Source organism: Caretta caretta, chromosome 6, assembly GCF_965140235.1.
Source record: "Caretta caretta isolate rCarCar2 chromosome 6, rCarCar1.hap1, whole genome shotgun sequence".
Classification (NCBI taxonomy): Eukaryota; Metazoa; Chordata; order Testudines; family Cheloniidae; genus Caretta; species Caretta caretta.
In genome coordinates, this window is record NC_134211.1 from 17,729,098 (window position 1) to 17,747,010 (window position 17,913).

The 17,913-nt window shown below is 48.8% G+C and overlaps 1 protein-coding gene across 2 annotated transcripts in view; it reads right to left on the reverse strand.

Moving 5' to 3' along the window:
• Positions 1-17,913, reverse strand: part of IGHMBP2 (immunoglobulin mu DNA binding protein 2) — an 88,958-nt gene that overhangs the window by 22,001 nt on the left and 49,044 nt on the right. For both annotated transcript variants that reach the window (XR_007357004.2, XM_048852216.2), the window contains exon 9: positions 580-762. Coding sequence is in view for 1 of the 2 variants with exons in the window: in XM_048852216.2 (XP_048708173.2) it covers positions 580-762 (183 nt within the window). In the remaining variant the exon portion in view is untranslated. The remainder of the gene's footprint in view (positions 1-579; positions 763-17,913) is intronic.

Below are 17,913 nucleotides of genomic sequence, written 5' to 3' on the forward strand. Positions count from 1 at the left end.
TGAAAAGGCAGCAAACCAGAGTCAGAATACATGAGAATGCTGCAGACATGATTAAAGTGTCCTACAGTGTTACTTTCAAATATCAGTAGGCAGAAACTTCCAAAAGTCACTTCCCAGGGATGCTGTCATCAGTATCAGGACTAAAATATACCTACTTGTAGACAAGTCATTTGGCATAGGCCACCAATAGCCATCAGATAATCACAGATTCATAAACAGAGCTGGATTTGAAAACCCACTTACAGAGTGCTACAGATGTTATAGCTAAGTCAATATTTAGCTCTCTGTTCTGGGGAGTTCTTCTTGGAGAGGCAGCAGATCAGGCCTTCCTGTATAACAAGTCACAGGAGGATTTTTTAAAAACCAAAACAGAGCATAGCCCTGTGGGTTTCTATTCTGTAAGCTGCACAAGGGAAAACAAAATCAATGTTTGCTAAATGAAATCAGAACAAAATGGGTAAGAAATAGCAAAAGGATATCGCAGACAGACAGAAAATTGTTAATGGTTGATAAATATTAACTGACAACGTCCATTCCTCACTGAAACCTGGTTAAAAAAAAAAGAGCCAAGTCACTTACTTCAGTAAATGATGCGCCACGGAAGGGTGAGCCGAGAGTCGGCCACAGTACATTTCGGTGGAGGCCCACTGCATTATGGCCTGATGCATTCGGTATTGCACAGTCAGCATCTTCACTATGCTCTCGCCACATTTCTGAATCAGACGCTCCATTAAGGTGAGAGAAAGACCCTTTGCTGCAGCCCTGCACCAGGAGAACAATTAACAAGACAAACTCAACAGGCAAGGAGAATAAGTCCATTAAGGAGGTTGTTTAAAGATTGTTAAAGGGGTGCCATCAACTTAGTCATCACATTTCTGTTTGACTTTCAAAAATTATTACTAGATTAGGAGCCATGATCTCCATTAGAGCCTCTAGAACCCAGAGACCCAGTCCCGAACACCAACCATAGATCATACTATCTCTGTATATACTTGTTTTATAACCAGCCACGGCTTCCACTATGCGGATTGTTTTTTCTAACAGTTCATTTTAAATTCTCTTACACAAGGCGTAACTCTACAGGGTTTTACAACTAGTATCTATGTCTGCCTCTCTGCTGCGATGCATTCTGACCTTGCAGCACGCTGTCAGAAAAGATCTAGAGCCACCATACTTAGACTGCAAACTCTTGGATGCAGGGACTAGCTTTTTGCCCTGTGCTTGTACAGCGCCTAGCACAATGGGGTTCTGGCCCATGACAGGGTCTTCCAGATGCTACAATAACACTACTAAATAAACAAACAAACAACAACGATAGTGGATAACTCAGCAAAGCCACTGCCCCGGCTGTTTAAACACACAAGGGGTGTGCAATTAACAAAGGGACAGAAGATCATTCAGAAAATATTTCATTAAATGAAACAATAATACATTTGTTTATTATTTTTGTATTCTTTTGTATTACTGTCTGGTCACCTCATGTTAGAAACATGGCAAGATTTACATAAAATGAGAGACTGCAGATTAATTACAACTGCAGAGGAGAAGACTCAGGAAGCACTTCCTTGATGAGGAAAGGGTCTACAGTGAAATATGACCAGACTCTCCTTCTTGCCCTGTCACATATTACAATATCAGGAGAAGCCCCTTGAAATTAGACGGGACATATATCTAGAGCAAGATGAAGAAACTACTTCTTTACATCATCAATGGTTAACATGTGGAACTCCCTGCCACGGGAGGGCGAAGATAAATACAGTGGCTGGATTTTAAAAAGGACTCACTCATTTTATTACCATGATCAACATTTGCAGCCACAGACGGAAAGGGAAAGTTTGGCAGGGGAAGGAAGGAAGAAATGTTCTGTTATATGGATGTGACGCAGCAGGGAGGGGAGAGTGTTGACCTCGGAATGTGCCCTGGGGATGGGAGGCCTGAGAGCCTGTAACCTGAGCCAGGAGGGGGAGGGGCAGGTAACACCTCTGCCTAGGAATGTGAACAGAGGCTGCAGGAGAGAGCCTGCTGGGGGGGTTTAGTTTTCAGTTTGGGGCTGGGTGGAGGAATGCAGGGAACCCCAGGGCTGGGGTCTAAGCTCCCTGCTCCCCCAGAAGGACTTGACTGAGGGGTCCTGGTTGTACCCACAACCTCTGTTTTGGACTGTGTTCCTGTTGTCCAATAAACCTGTTTTACTGGCTGGCTGAGAGTCTCAGTGAATCCCAGGAAGAGGGGTGCAGGGCCTGGACTCCCCCACACTCCGTGACAACTGGTGGGAGCGGTGGGATGTACTGCACCCCATGAACGGCGCTTCCTGCAGTAAGTGACTGGGGAACAGTAAAAAGAAGGGGGATTGACGGGGACCAGGCGTGCTGAAGATTCAGAGAGAGACAGTTTCAGGGGGTGGTTAACCCCTGGGAGTGTGTGACCAGAGAGAAGGACTTTTGCAGTAACAGGGTCCCCCGGGGGATTGCAGCGAGCTGTCCCAGGGGTGGAGGAGTCTGCAGCTCGACCCTGGCAAAGAGGTGGTGACCTCAAGAAGGACTGGCACATGAGGGTTTTTTTTCCTGGAAACCGTAGAAAGCTGCCCGGCCTGCAAGTGGCCAGCAGGGAGATGTACGCTACATGCCTTAAGAGTGACCTGGTGGAGCTGTGCAGGCAGAGGGGGCTGCGCATTGGGAGGTCCACCAAGGAACAGCTGATTACCCAGTTGGAGGAGAGGGATCGCTTGGATGACCCGATCCCTGTCCCTGAGGGAAGCCGCCCAGTGGACGCAGCTTGGGCCCTGGGCCTGACCGGGCTGGGAGGGGTCAGACTGCTGCTGAGGACATCCCGAGACCCTTCCTACCTATGCCTGGGGGAGGGGTTGGGGGAAGCCCAGCGAATACCGAAGGCACCCTGACCCCGGCAGCCAGCAGGGGATCCTCCCGGCGGAGCTCCCCATCCCTGGAGCAGATGCAGCTGGAATGGGAGAGGGAGATGAAAATGAGGGAGCTGGAGGATCATGAAAAACAACGTCAACATGAACGTCAGGAGAAGGAGAAACAAAGACAGCATGAACTGGAGCTGGCCAGGCTGAGGAGCAGTGGGGCCCCGGCTGCGGTGAGTGAGGGGGGACCCAAGACTGCAAGGAGCTTTGATAAGTGCTTCCTGGCCCAGCGTAAGGAGGGGGAGGACATAGATAGCTTCCTGACGGCCTTTGAGAATGCCTCCGAGATGCACAGGGTAGACCCTGCAGACAGGCTCCAGTTCCTCACCCCCTTACTGGACCCCAAAGCCATGGAGGTGTATAGTCGAATGACAGGGGCAGAGGCAGGGGACTATGAACTGTTCAAACAGGCCCTGCTCCGTGAGTTGGGGCTGACCCCCGAGATGTACCGGAGAAGGTTCCGGAGTCAGCGTAAAAAGCCTGAGGTCACATACCTCCAACTGGTCAACCGGATGCAGGGATATGCCCGCAAGTGGACAGCTGGTGCCCAAGCTAAAGAGGACCTGCTTGACCTAATCGTACTGGAGCAACTGAATGAACAGTGTCCTTCCGACCTGAGGCTGTGGTTGGTGGACAAAAAGCTAAAGAACCCCCAGCACGCAGGACAGCTGGCCAACGAGTTTGTGAACAGTCGGTCAGGGGGCAGCAGGGAGGAGTCCCAAAAGAACAGGCCCCCCCGATGCAGAGAGAGAGTCACCATGGGACCTCCCAGCGGGGAAATACGGAGAACCCCCTCCAAAGGGGAACGCCTGGCGTCGGGCCCCTCCGACCCGCTCGAGGGGACCAATGTGACCTGAGCTGCTATCCCTGTGGCCAGAGAGGCCACGTACAGACCCAGTGCCCCAGGCTCAGGGACAGACTAAGCAGACCCAACCTACCTAGGGTTAACTGGGTAGGGACCGAGCGGGACAATGGGAAGACGGCCCAGGCAAGGGGGGCTGCCAGCTTACCAGCTGCTTGGGAGGGAAGAGTACCCCAGGCCAACTCTGCCAGAGGGCTGGATGCTCTGGACTCAGGGTACTCGGTTTACAGGGTGGGTGCGGGGCTGTCCCTCCGGAGAGAGTGCCTTGTTCCCCTGGAGGTGGATGGGAGGAAGGTCAATGGATACTGGGATACGGGCGCGGAGGTGACACTGGCCCAGCCTGAGATGGTGGCCCCAGATCGGGTTGTGCCCAACACCTACCTGACCCTGAGGGGGGTGGGTGGGACCCCATTTAAGGTGCCCGTGGCAAGGGTACACCTGAAATGGGGGGCCAAGGAGGGCCCCAAGGATGTGGGGTGCAACACCATTTGCCCACTGAGGTTTTGATGGGGGGAGACCTAGAGGACTGGCCAAGCAAGCCCCAGACCGCCCTGGTTGTGACCCGTAGCCAGAGCCGGCAAGGGGCACTGCGCCCTGACCTTGGGGAGAGTACCACACCGGAGGTGCAGGACCCTACCCTGGTGGGGAGGGAGCGCCGAGGGGCACGGCTCAGAGAGGCTGTGGCCTCAGACCCGGCCAATGAGAGGGAACCGGGCCCCATCCCTTCCCCAGCCGCTGAGTCCCAGGCCGAGTTGAGAAAGATCCCTCCTTGCGGAAGCTCAGGGACTTGGCCGACCTCAGTGTGGTACGGACCATGACGAGAGGTTGCCAGGAGAGGTTCCTGTGGGAGAGGGCGTTCCTGTACCGAGAATGGGCTCCCACAAGGGAAGCAGAGTCCTGTGGGATCAGGAGGCAGCTGGTGGTCCCCCAGAAGTATCGCTGCAAGCTACTGTACCTGGCCCATGACAACCCCCTCTCAGGGCACCAGGGAATCTGGCACACCCGGCAGAGGTTGCTACAGAACTTTTACTGGCCCGGGGTCTTTACCATGGTCCGCAGTATTGCCGATCCTGTGACTCCTGTCAGAGGGTGGGGAAGGCCCGGGACAAGGGGAAAGCGGCTTTGAGACCTTTGCCCATCATAGAGGAGCCTTTCCAGAAGGTGGCCATGGACATCGTGGGGCCTCTGAGCAAGACGACCCGGTCGGGGAAGAAATACATTCTGGTGGTGGTAGATTTCACCACCTGCTACCCCGAGGCAGTGCCCTTAGCTTCCACTGAAGCAGACACCGTGGCCGATGCGCTCCTGACCATTTTCAGCCGAGTGGGGTTCCCCAAGGAAGTCTTGACAGGCCAAGGGTCCAACTTCATGTCGGCCCTGCTCTGGTGCTTGTGGGAGAAATGTGGGGTCCGGCACAACTGGGCCTCAGCTTATCACCCCCAGTCCAATGGGCTGGTGGAGAGGTTCAATGGGACGCTAAAGATGATGGTGAAAACCTTTATGAACCAGCACCCGCAGGACTGGGACAAGTACTTACCTCACCTGCTGTTTGCGTACAGGGAGGTGCCCCAGGAGTCTACCAGATTTTCGCCTTTCGAACTGTTATATGGCAGGAGGGTAAGGGGCCCCCTGGATCTGATGAGAGATGAGTGGGAGGGGAAGGCCACTCCCGATGGAGAGTCAGTGGTGGAGTATGTCCTGATCTTCCGAGAGAGACTGGCTGAACTCATGGGCCTGGCCAGGGAGAATCTGGCCAAAGCCCAGAAGAAGCAGAAGGTCTGGTATGACTGCATGGCGCAGGCCCGTGCCTACGCCACCGGGGATCAGGTGATGGTTCTCATCCCCGTGAGAAAGAAAAAACTACAGGCCGCCTGGGAGGGCCCTTTCAAGGTTGTTAAGCAGCTCAATGAGGTAAACTGTGTGGTGGAGCTGTCTAACCGGGCGCACCAGTGCTGGGTGTACCATGTGAATATGGTGAAGCCATATTATGCCAGGGGGAATATGGTGTTGGCCGTGTGTGGACATTGGGAGGAGCAGGGAGATGACCCTTTAGTGGATCTATTCCCTGGGACCAGAGCTGGTTTCCCCCTGGAAACAATTCCCCTCTCGGATCAGCTAACCCCTGCCCAGCAAGCTGAGGTCAGGGGGGTGCTGCATCCGTACCGACAGCTGTTTTCCAACCAGCCTGGACGCACTAATCTGACTGTCCACTGGGTGCAGACAGGGTCGCACCCGCCGATAAGATGCTCCCCCTTTCGAGTCACAGGGAAAACTGCTCAGGACCTGGAAAGAGAGGTCCGGGACATACTGGCTTTGGGGGTGATCCAGCCGTCTGCCCGCCCTTGGGCCTCGCCGGTGGCGCTGGTCCCCAAAAAGGACGGGTCGGTCTGGTTTTGTGTGGACTATCGGAAGCTCAATGCCATCACTGTATCTGATGCCTACCCCATGCCCAGGCCTGATGAGCTCCTAGATAAGCTGGGAGGAGCTCGGTACCTTATCACCATGGACCTTACAAAGGGCTACTGGCAAGTGCCGCTGGATGCAGATGCCCGGCTGAAATCGGCCTTTATCACCCCTCTGGGGCTCTATGAGTTCCTGACCCTGCCTTTCGGCCTCAAGGGAGCGCCGGCCACCTTCCAGCACCTGGTGGACCAGCTACTGAGGGGGATGGAGAGTTTTGCCGTGGCATATATTGATGACATCTGTGTCTTTAGCCAAACCTGGGAGGACCATGTGTCCCAGGTTAGACAAGTGCTGGACCGACTCCAGGGGGCTGGGCTGACTGTAAAAGCGGAGAAGTGCAAGGTGGGGATGGCTGAAGTGTCTTACCTGGGCCATCGGGTGGGGAGCGGCCGCCTAAAGCTGGAACCAGCCGATGTGGAGATGATCAGAGACTGGCCCGCTCCCTACACCAAAAAGCAGGTCCAAGCCTTTATTGGGACGGCAGGATACTACTGAAGATTTGTGCCCCACTTTAGCGCCATAGCCACCTCCATCACTGAGCTATGCAAGAAGGGGAAGCCAGACAAGGTGGTCTGGACTGAGCAGTGCCAGGAGGCTTTCCGGGCGCTGAAGGAGGCTCTGGTCAGTGGCCCAGTTCTGGCAAACCCAGACTTTTGACAAGCCCTTTGTGGTGTTCACCGACACCTCAGACACGGGACTGGGGGCGGTGTTAATGCAGGAGGATGAAAAGGGGGAGAGACACCCCATTGTGTACCTGAGCAAGAAGTTGCTACCCCAGGAGCAACACTACGCGGCCATCGAGAAGGAGTGCCTGGCCATGGTGTGGGCCCTCAAGAAACTAGAGCCCTACCTCTTCGGGCGACACTTTACTGTGTACACCGACCACTGTCCCCTGACCTGGCTGCACCAGATGAAAGAAGCCGAAGCCAACGCCAAGCTCCTGAGGTGGAGCCTGCTCCTGCAGGATTATGCCATGGACGTAGTCCACGTGAAGGGAAGTGCCAACATGATAGCGGATGCGCTGTCCCGGAGAGGGGGCCCTGAACTTCCCCAGGTCACTGGTCACAGTGACCCCACTCAGTTCAGTCTCGAAGGGGGGAAGAGATGTGACAATGTGACACAGCAGGGAGGGGGGAGTGTTGACCTGGGAATCTGCCCTGGGGATGGGAGACCTGAGAGCCTGTAACCTGAGCCGGGAGGGGGAGGTAACACCTCTGCCCAGGAATGTGAACAGAGGCTGTAGGAGAGAGCCCACTGAGGGGGTTTAGTTTTCAGTTTGGGGCTGGGTGGAGGAACGCAGGGAACCCCAGGGCTGGGGTCTAAGCCCCCTGCTCCCCCAGAAGGACTTGACTGAGGGGTCCTGGTTGTACCCACAACCTCTGTTTTGGACTGGTTCCTGTTGTCCAATAAACCTTCTGTTTTACTGGCTGGCTGAGAGTCTCAGTGAATCCCAGGAAGAGGGGTGCAGGGCCTGGACTCCCCCACACTCTGTGACAATGGCACACTCTGACTGCTGGCAGGACCCAGGAGAATATTCCACTTCACATTACAGTATCATACAATTGACACTTCTTTGCTACAGCTGACAGAGAGCTCAGACAAAGGGATGATATGCATTGCCCTGCAATTCCACCACTGGGTCTTTCAGAGTTTGTAGGACCAAACCCACAACACAGCTCAGCTCCCTCCAACAGTAGAGACAACCTTCTCAGTCTCCTTCAATGGGATGGCTTCAGGGCTTGCCCACTCCTTCTGACACATGTATCACCTACAGAAGTTTTTTTCATTGCTCTGAATTCCATAAACCAGAACGCTGTGATGGAGAGTAAATATGGGTATGGAAGTCACGCATTTCACCCATCTAAGGTAAATGGTGAGTAAACACACACCTAGACAGACCCTTCCTTCCAGTTCATAAATGATCTGGAGGATGGTGTGGATTGCACTCTCAGCAAATTTGCGGATGATACTAAACTGGGAGGAGTGGTAGATACGCTGGAGGGGAGGGATAGGATACAGAAAGACCTAGACAAATTGGAGGATTGGGCCAAAAGAAATCTGATGAGGTTCAATAAGGATAAGTGCAGGGTCCTGCACTTAGGACGGAAGAACCCAATGCACAGCTACAGACTAGGGACCGAATGGCTAGGCAGCAGTTCTGCGGAAAAGGACCTAGGGGTGACAGTGGACGAGAAGCTGGATATGAGTCAGCAGTGTGCCCTTGTGGCCAAGAAGGCCAATGGCATTTTGGGATGTATAAGTAGGGGCATAGCGAGCAGATCGAGGGACGTGATCGTTCCCCTCTATTCGACATTGGTGAGGCCTCATCTGGAGTACTGTGTCCACTTTTGGGCCCCACACTACAAGAAGGATGTGGATAAATTGGAGAGAGTCCAGCGAAGGGCAACAAAAATGATTAGGGGTCTAGAACACATGACTTATGAGGAGAGGCTGAGGGAGCTGGGATTGTTTAGCCTGCAGAAGAGAAGAATGAGGGGGGATTTGATAGCTGCTTTCAACTACCTGAAAGGGGGTTCCAAAGAGGATGGCTCTAGACTGTTCTCAATGGTAACATGACAGAACGATGACAGAACGAGGAGTAATGGTCTCAAGTTGCAGTGGGGGAGGTTTAGATTGGATATTAGGAAAAACTTTTTCACTAAGAGGGTGGTGAAACACTGGAATGCGTTACCTAGGGAGGTGGTAGAATCTCCTTCCTTAGAGGTTTTTAAGGTCAGGCTTGACAAAGCCCTGGCTGGGATGATTTAACTGGGAATTGGTCCTGCTTCGAGCAGGGGGTTGGACTAGATGACCTTCAGGGGTCCCTTCCAACCCTGATATTCTATGATTCTATGATTCTGGCCAGGTAGTAATTTTATTACCAAACCTGTGTAAATAACCAGCAAAGAAAAAGCAAAAGTTTTGGTACTCAGGATAAGTAAAGTCAAAACTGTGGCAAGAACAATGCAATCAATGGACTGGGGCTCTGTGGTCAGGTGTTGATTTAGGAACAAACGGAACGACTAAACCAGAATGATCTTCCCTTCCAGGAGCAGAAATGAATGGGGAAGTAACTCACAGCTTGATCCCTCATCTTCCTCTCTGCCCTGCTGCGGTCCTGAAAATTGTTAGCTCAGCCCTGAGGCAAGCAGGAGGAGAATCAGTGATAACTGAACAATAAACAACAAAGAAAACCTAGGGCGAGTGAGGTATGGAAAGTAGAATCAAGTTGGATAGACTCTGATCTGGGTAGACTCCACTATTGATTGTTCTGGGCCTAGCAACAGTAGGGCCAATTAACTCTTAGTGAGAAGTAAAAGGCATAATTATCACCTGGGAGAACTGAGATAATCCCCTCCGGCCACATGCAGGGGTCATTTGAATCAAGTCGTTTGTTTACAGAGTGTTGGGTTTAATTTTGATCTATGTTCGAGCTTGGCTACACTGGGACATTTACTGAAATAGCTATTGCAGGATAATTATTTCAGCATAAGCCCCCATGTGGATACTCTTATTTTGGAATGAGAGCGTCCAGAATAACTTGTTAGGATATAGATATATCTGAATATCTATATCCTAACATAACTGTTCTGTAATAATTATTCCAGAACAGCTAATCTGGTCAATTTCCTACTGGAGACAATCCCTTACACACAATCATTTTAGTGCTGATGAAAGGGGCTGGTTTTAGAGCCCAGGAGTCTGAAGGGCCTGATTCGGATTGATAAGAAGGCCTTTTTGCCTTGCTCTGGCAGGATTAAGGAGTTGTAGTATCAATCAGAAAAAGGCCCTGGAGTCTGCTATTTATTCACATAACAAGTCTGGCATTAGGAAACTAAGCTTTTCTACTCTGCTGAGCCAATCTACCCCAATCTTACCATGGCAGGGCCACCTCCTGGGGTGAGAGGATGCTGTGTTCCATTCACATTCAGTCCTTGTGGTTTCTAATCACACTATCAACAAAGGCAGTCATCAGTGCTAACTGTGATGTGGATACCAGACCACTAGAAACTGGACTGAGACCAACTTGCTTCACACAGGCCGCCAGAGAGCAATCCCCTTTTGCTTACTGTACTTACTATCTTGATTCTCATTACCAACACCCTGGGCCTGCCAGCCCTCTGAATATCTGCCACTGTTAATGAAAAACAAGCCACTTATTGAGACGTGGACTCTAGTTCTATGTTAGGGAAGCAGCTGGCTGCATTAGCCACGTCAGGCAAATCAAGTCGCACTGGTTCAGGAGATTTGGCACTCGGCTCCAGACGAATAATGTAAAAATACCTCTTGGTACATCACTGACAGGTTCAACTGCATGTAACAAGTTAACAGATTAAAGTCTTTCCAAACAAAGAGGCTCTTTTACCCTCACTCAGTTGAAAAATTCTTTACAAATCTAATAAGTGAACCAAGGATCATGTTTAAAGATGACCCCATGGAGTATTTGCAATAAAACCTCTCTTTTTAATACCAGGCAAGAAATGTTCTAAGGGATTTCTTTTAATGGCATCTCATAAAACATAGGCGAAGTAACAGAACATGCCCTCTCCTCTGAAATACAACCCCTATACAGATATTCACAACCCTGTTTCCAGGGACCTGTGTATCCACTAGGGGGCCAGAACCGGGCTGCAGGGGCAGAACTGCAGGGTGGGCTGAAGAAATTCAAGCTTGTGAAAATGAGTCTGTAGCCCTGGGGTGTAGCTGTAGCCAATACAGCTGGTCTGTGTGCATCTGGGGTGTGTATGTTGTGTATGTCTGTGTCGGGAGAGGGGGGTGTATTAATGAGGAGGATAAATTTAGAAGTCTTTCAGCTGTTAATAACGTTTGCTATTATTTCACCATCCAATTAGTCTCTCCAGTTGTTGAGTCCCACTCCAAAAAAGTCATGAAACAAGGGGTGCCAAGGCAGGTAGCCCCACAATGGCCATCAGAAGGTTACACAGAGCCCACAGCAAATGCCAGGGATGGAGTGGGGAGTCAAAAGGAGGTGACCTAGCCAAGCTCAGGGCTGACCAGGAAGGAGAGCAGAGCTCTGCTTCGGATGTGAGAGAAGCCTAGTTGCCACTCAGAGACTGAGCTAGCTTACTGGCTGGACAAGCCCCCTGCTAGACGGGACAACCCGCCTCTGGGGAATCGGTGGAAACAAGGACTGTTTGAAGACAAGCCTTGAATAGAAGGGCAGGGTCCCACCAAAGGTTCATCAGACCACCCTGTTCTGAGCTGTGGTATTTTGTCCTTGGTTTTCTTTGAACCTTAATACGCTGAAAGGGGCTGGACTGAAGTGTGATTTGACCACGGGGCTAAAGCATCGCTACCTTGGATGCCTGCGGCTGCATGAGTCATGTCCTGATGGGCCATGCAGGGATGCTGCTGAAGCAAACCCAGGCACACATGGAGTTAAAGTTATAAGTATCAGTTACTTAAGACAAAAAGTCTTTAGGGGAAAATTGTAGTTCTCTCAAAACACACATAGAAAGTCAAAGTTAAGGTCACACTTAAAAACTAGAAAGTCAGGAAACGCACAGCTAAAGTCACCCAACCTAACGGAACTCATCGTGTGCCCTGTCAAATTGCACTCATCATACTTTGCATATAAAGAGAGACATTACGATGCAAGACTTGCAGAATTTGCAGAATTCACTTGCAGAATTTCCCTGCCAAATCAAGGTTGGGATTAAAACACGCTGAGCACCTGTTCTATGAAAATTGGGCCCCATTAAGATGTCTCAAGCTCAGCATTGAAATACTGAGGGACACAAAACCACTTTATTATCTTGGTCTCGGTCTTTTGACTTCTCAGTGGATCATATTTAATGTGGAAGTCCCTGAGAACATGGATGTCCTATGAGGAATAGTGTCATACACTGTCCATAACAGAGTCACTTTACTGAAAGCAATCTCATTTTAAATTGCATCTTGAATCAGATCACCACTAATTCATCAATACCCGTCTATTAGCCACATATCATGTCCCTGTGAAGGGATTTAATCAAGGAACTAAACGCAACAGGGGACAGTTCAAAATGTTTTAGACGAGATGGGTTTTAGATTGATGTGTTAGGCTAACGCAGGCTGTGTTGGGCCTCCAATGCACTTTTCTGGGAGCCTTACTTCCGATGCCTTTCAAAAGATATTTGCTGCAGCTCAGTTGGTCACTGATCCTTCTCTGGACGGCTGGTACTAGATTTAGAGGGCTACAGACTGGAGCCTTTCCAGAATGTGGCACTCTTCTTGACTGAAGATGAAATGATTTCTTACTAGGAACAGTCCCTTAGTAAAAAACTGCGATTTGCAACCATATGCTCCCCTGCCTGCAGTTTTCAAAGCACACACAACGGAGGATCAGGAGGTGAATACAGCACTTGAGAAGTGCCAGAACACAAGCACTGGAAGTACTTAAAGAACCACAAGCCACCTGTTTGACTCCTAAAAAAAGTTCCAGCATGTCTCCAGCACTGCTGAGTGAGGAAGCTTCCTCCAACCCAGTTTCCCCACGGCGAAGCTGGTGTAAAACACAGCAAAACTACAGTCTGGATAGTGACACAAATAATCCAGTCACTATCCAGAACAGATTGGTTGGAAGGTTGTTTAGAAAAGTAATGCCGTCCTGCTGTTAGAACACTATTTGGGGAGGAAAGTGATACAACATGCAAGCCAAGTGGCCTAGAGGATGACAGGCACACACACTGTTAGGTCCAGTTTTTGAGAGGTACATAAAAACCGTGTCCACCCCACCCACCCCCAGGCATTTTTACTTACTTTTATTTTCCTCATTCTGTTAAATGTCTCTTTTTATCATCCCTTCATTTTTAAGTTGATTTTTCAGACTATCCATGCCTTGAATTGCACTTAGAAGCCAATCAGGAGCCAGGGAAGTCTTTGGAGCACACGTGCACGGCAAGCACTGTCAGGGCAGCTTTTGATTTGCCTCCAAAGGTGCCCCACGGAGAGGGCATCACAGCAATTGAATGGGGAGGGCACAAAAGCAGGGATAACTAACAAGATCAGAGAGTAATATTGGTGATATTGCTCCGTTGCAAGAAACACTGATGAGGGGGAAAAGGAGCTTCTGCGGATCCAGTCCTTAGCTGTTGGAGGTGCCATCGTGAGGTTAAGACACAGAAGTAAGGCCCCAACTGCTTATACTATTCCTGTAACTGAAGAGCCAATTATACTGTTTGGAGGAGGAAGACTATTGAGCCAAATTTCAGCTGTGAAGCCCTGATGCTTACAGTCTGGGCCTATTCAACTGTCCCCTGCCAGGTCAGTTGTTTAAATTATCCTTCATTTCCTGACCTGACTTGCCGGGTGATTTTTCAGGCACTGCCCAATGTGTACTCTAGCCCATCCCAGAAGAGGGTGATGGGATATAACCTGTACAATCCTCAGGTGTCCTGTTCTGCTGGACGACGGCATTTTGTGAATGGCAGAGGCCAATGAGAATGGTCCATTCTCCACTCCAAAGAGGCCACCGCTGCCTGCTGCTGCTCTTTTGCAGGCAAGCCCTCGTCAGCTAGCACAAAGAAAGAAGTTCTTTAAATGAACGATTAGTATCTTTCATAGCCAAGGAGGGCTGCCGTGGCCTACCCAAGAGTGTGACTCCACCCCCAGCTGCCCAGCCATATTCTGGGCTGGCCATAAAAGGGATCGTTAGTACTTCCAGGATTAAATAAGGTTATTGAATTAAATTTATATTTTAAAAAATGACACTACTTTGGGACTCATGAAAGGATGGAGCTATGACTTCCTCTCTTCAATCTTGTACTATTATCTGTAAAACCAAGTACCATTAAAAGCTTTTAGCCAATACATTTTCATTCTCTGGCTATTTTTGTACAGATGGTCTTGTCACTAAGACACAGCACAGGGAGTCAAGAGATCTGGGTTTGATTCCTGGTTCAGCACTTGACTCTCACTGTGCAAGCCTGAGCTTGTCACTTAACCTCTCTGGGCCTTAGCTTCCCCATCTCGTAACAGCACTTGCATACACAAAGATGGCTTAACTCACATATGTCTGTAAAATGCTTTGGCATTCTTTGCACATCGACAGCAATATCCATGCAACAGGATTAGATCTCTCACGGTATCATCGGTTTCATGCATTTGGCATTTTGTTTTATGTTGTGCGGTATCATTAAGAGATTTCTGAAACGGCTATGAAGATAGGCATGCTATTTACTGTACTGTAATGATTCCCTCCCCCACAGTCATTTTCCTTTTAAATCACTGCAGGAATAAGCTGTACAACTGCAATAAAACACGTGGTGCAGCTTATTGTTGGGATCTGTAGTGGCTAGCCACAGAAAGTTAAGGCCCAATATTTGGTATTCAGTGATTAAATGGAAGTAAATTTGTTTGGATGCCACATGCAAATACATCATATACCTGAGCAGGAAGACTGCTGCTGCAACACTATGATGATTTCAAGGCAGCTCTGTGGCAGAAAGATGCAGATTGATTTATGACAAATGATTAGAAGAGCTAAATATGGCTAAGTTTATCTGAGCAACACCAGCAGGAAGGGATATGATAATTATCTGCAAATATTTGAAGAGCATAATGAGGAGTAATGGACTGGTATGAAACGAAAAAGCAAATGTTTAGGATGAATACCAGGAAGCGTCTTGACAATGAGATGCATTATGGCACGCATCCAAAGTCCAAAAAGGTCAATGGGATGCTTTTTACATTGACTTCAGTGGGCTTTGGAGCAGGCCCAAAATTGGGAAATAGTCTCATAGGAAGTTGTAGGAATCGCAGTGTTTCGGACGCATAGGACTAGATTGTTCCTCAAGGACATAACCCTTCAGGGACAGTGCACTGTTGTGTAAACCCAGAAGTAGCAGAGGGAGGGAACAGTGACTCAGAGTCATATTCCCCCTCCATACTCCCCCAGGATAGTAATTTGCTGGGCTATCCCTGCTGCAGCAAATTACTACCTATCTCTAAACCAACTAAGCTCTACTCTCTGGCATGTTGTGGGGGGTAGAGGAAACCCTCTACCCATTTCCCACCCACTTGCTCCTTTGCACCCAGAGCCAAGGTCCAGGTAGCCCATGCCACAGTATAAGAAAGGGGTCTCACCTCCCACACTTTTGTGCAGCCAGAGTCAAAAACCTAGCCCTTAAATTTCAACTGGAGAAAGCACTAGAATATGTACTGTATAGTCTGCCCGGGCAATTGCCCCTGTGTGCTATATAGTGTTCCAGGGAGGAAATGGTCCCTGATAAGCAATGGAGACACAGCTGGAACACAAGCTGTGTAGAAGCCTGTTTGTTTGTGTCTGCAGCTGTAGAGGGTTTCATTTAATAAAGGCTGCCTGCTTAAGTAGGGCTGATTCCATACATCATGACAACAGTCTTTGATATAATCTGATGTCCTTCTGTGGAGCTCTTAGGTATGAACACCATACAATCAACACTCCCAGTACTGAGGTTTATTTGTACTGCTAAAGGGGGCAGTGTCGCAAGGCATACCGTGGGTCATGATGCTTACATATTTTATTAAGCCTACATTTCTGCTCACATATGACAATTAAAACCTGTACTTTGTAAATCTGATCCTACTGGTAACCCCACTGTGCAAGGTTCTGTACTGCTGTAATGTTCTTCCCGTGGCTACAACTAATGGGCCACTCCGGTCAAGGCAAAGTCCACCATTCCACCATCTTGAGAATCAGCATTCCGCTCAAATCTTGGCATTGTTTGCAAAGCAGTTGAATCCACAGGCTGCTAGACACCATTTCAATTTGCTAAAATGAGATGTGGAAGTGATGCAAAGAAATCTTGTGGTAACAAAAATACTAAATTAGTGTTGTCTGTTTTTACTGGAGATATAATTGTGTAATGCTGAATATTTCTTTTAAATGCCTTCTAAATCTTTTCCGTTACAGATTAAAAAAAAACCCAAACCCCTTTGTCAGCATTTGTTTGTAAAGGATAAAGACGTGAGTAGAGTCCAGTAGCTATATTGGATTAGCTGACAGAGACTGGATTGATAACCCTCCTAGTTAAATGCAACAGCTAATACATTTGGAGCACAATTATATCATTTTGAAGCCTGATGAAAAGAAGCTATTTAAAACATCTGATTTATTTTTCGAAGCACCCACTAGACAAAATAATTAGTTCTTTCCCTTTGTAAATCTGATCCTCCAAGTGGGCTGAAGTCAATGGGACTCCTTGCCTCAGTAGCTGTACTCCTGGGTGCCAGCTCAAGCTCACAGTTGGTATCCTGTCTGAAAAGCTCGGGGGTTACTGATCTACAGAGTACTGAAGATGCCTTGAACAATGGTTTTAATACAGTAAACTCCTTGGAGCATAATTTACTGGTAACTTGAGAGATGTAAATCTGTTAACAATATTGATTTAGAGACACATTCTCTCTGTTCTGTTTTATTTTAAATCTATTAAACCTAAAGAGGGACACTGGGTACCACAGCATCCAAATAGTGCTAAAGCTTCTAATTCAGAAGACTTGGATATCGGTCCACAAGAAGCTGTTATAACAACAGATTTTACTGCAGAGCTGTTTACGAGGATGCCATTAAGGTTGAAAACCAGATATTTGGCTTCCACCCATCCCTTCCCTTTCTTATTCTTGCAGAGTCCAATTATTTGTACTGTAAGAGCTTTAAAAAAATGCATGAAGATGCTACAAAACTCCCTTAAAATAAAAGTCAACAGCTTGGCACTTGGAGACTTTGCAACAACTAATTAGCAAAATAGCGCAACTGAGGGAGTGGGGGAAAATTAAACATCATAACATGTAAACACAGGGCCAGGAAGGGGAAAATGGTGAAAATTATGAGGGATTCATTGCAAAGTTAAACAAAAACTCAAAGCAGAGGGAGAGACACATTAAAGACATCCAGGCAAGGGAGCAAATTTCCAAGAGCATTTGCAAATAGCTGGAGTCTCGATGAAGTAGAAAGACGTCTCCTGTCAGATAACCAGAGCTAGAGAAGGCTCTTGGCACCGGCAGTCATGAGACAGAGGAAGTCAGTATTACTGGAGCTCAGGGATCAGAGAGGGGCAGCTGAGAGACTCAAGGTCTAAGGGACAGGTGGGAGCAAAGTGAACAGCACAGATACAGAATTTGGGGAATACGCCCAAACTAATGCACTCATCACACAAAAGGCAGTTCAGCTTTATCTTGTCACTGTCAAATAGCCTTATTACTTTTTCGTGTAACCCAGCCCTAGGGAAGGTGTGAGACAGGGAGTAGGAGGGTGGGTCTATGAGAGGATCCTCACCTTTGGTGAGCTGCAATATGAAAACTTTGGAGGACCACTCATCCATTGGGTGAGGCAGTGTTGCCGAGTGGCTAGGGCACTGGGCTGACCGCCTGGAGACTTGAGTTCTAATCTTGGTTCTGCCTGCTGTGTTGGAACTGAAATGAGTGCATTAGAAATAGTGCAGTTATATACAGCACGGTACCCGCATGCCATGGGTGCAGGGTGAAATGTGAAGCTGAAGCACCTGTAAACACCCCAAGCTGGCTAAGTATCTTGTTACAGTTGCACGCCTTGAAAGATGTCAGTAGTTTTCAAGATTTTCAGCTGGTGTAAATCAGCATAGTTCCACTGAAGTCAAAGGCGCTATAGCAACTTACACCAGCTGAGGATCTGACCAATTCATTCAGAGCGCAATGTGCTTGCTAA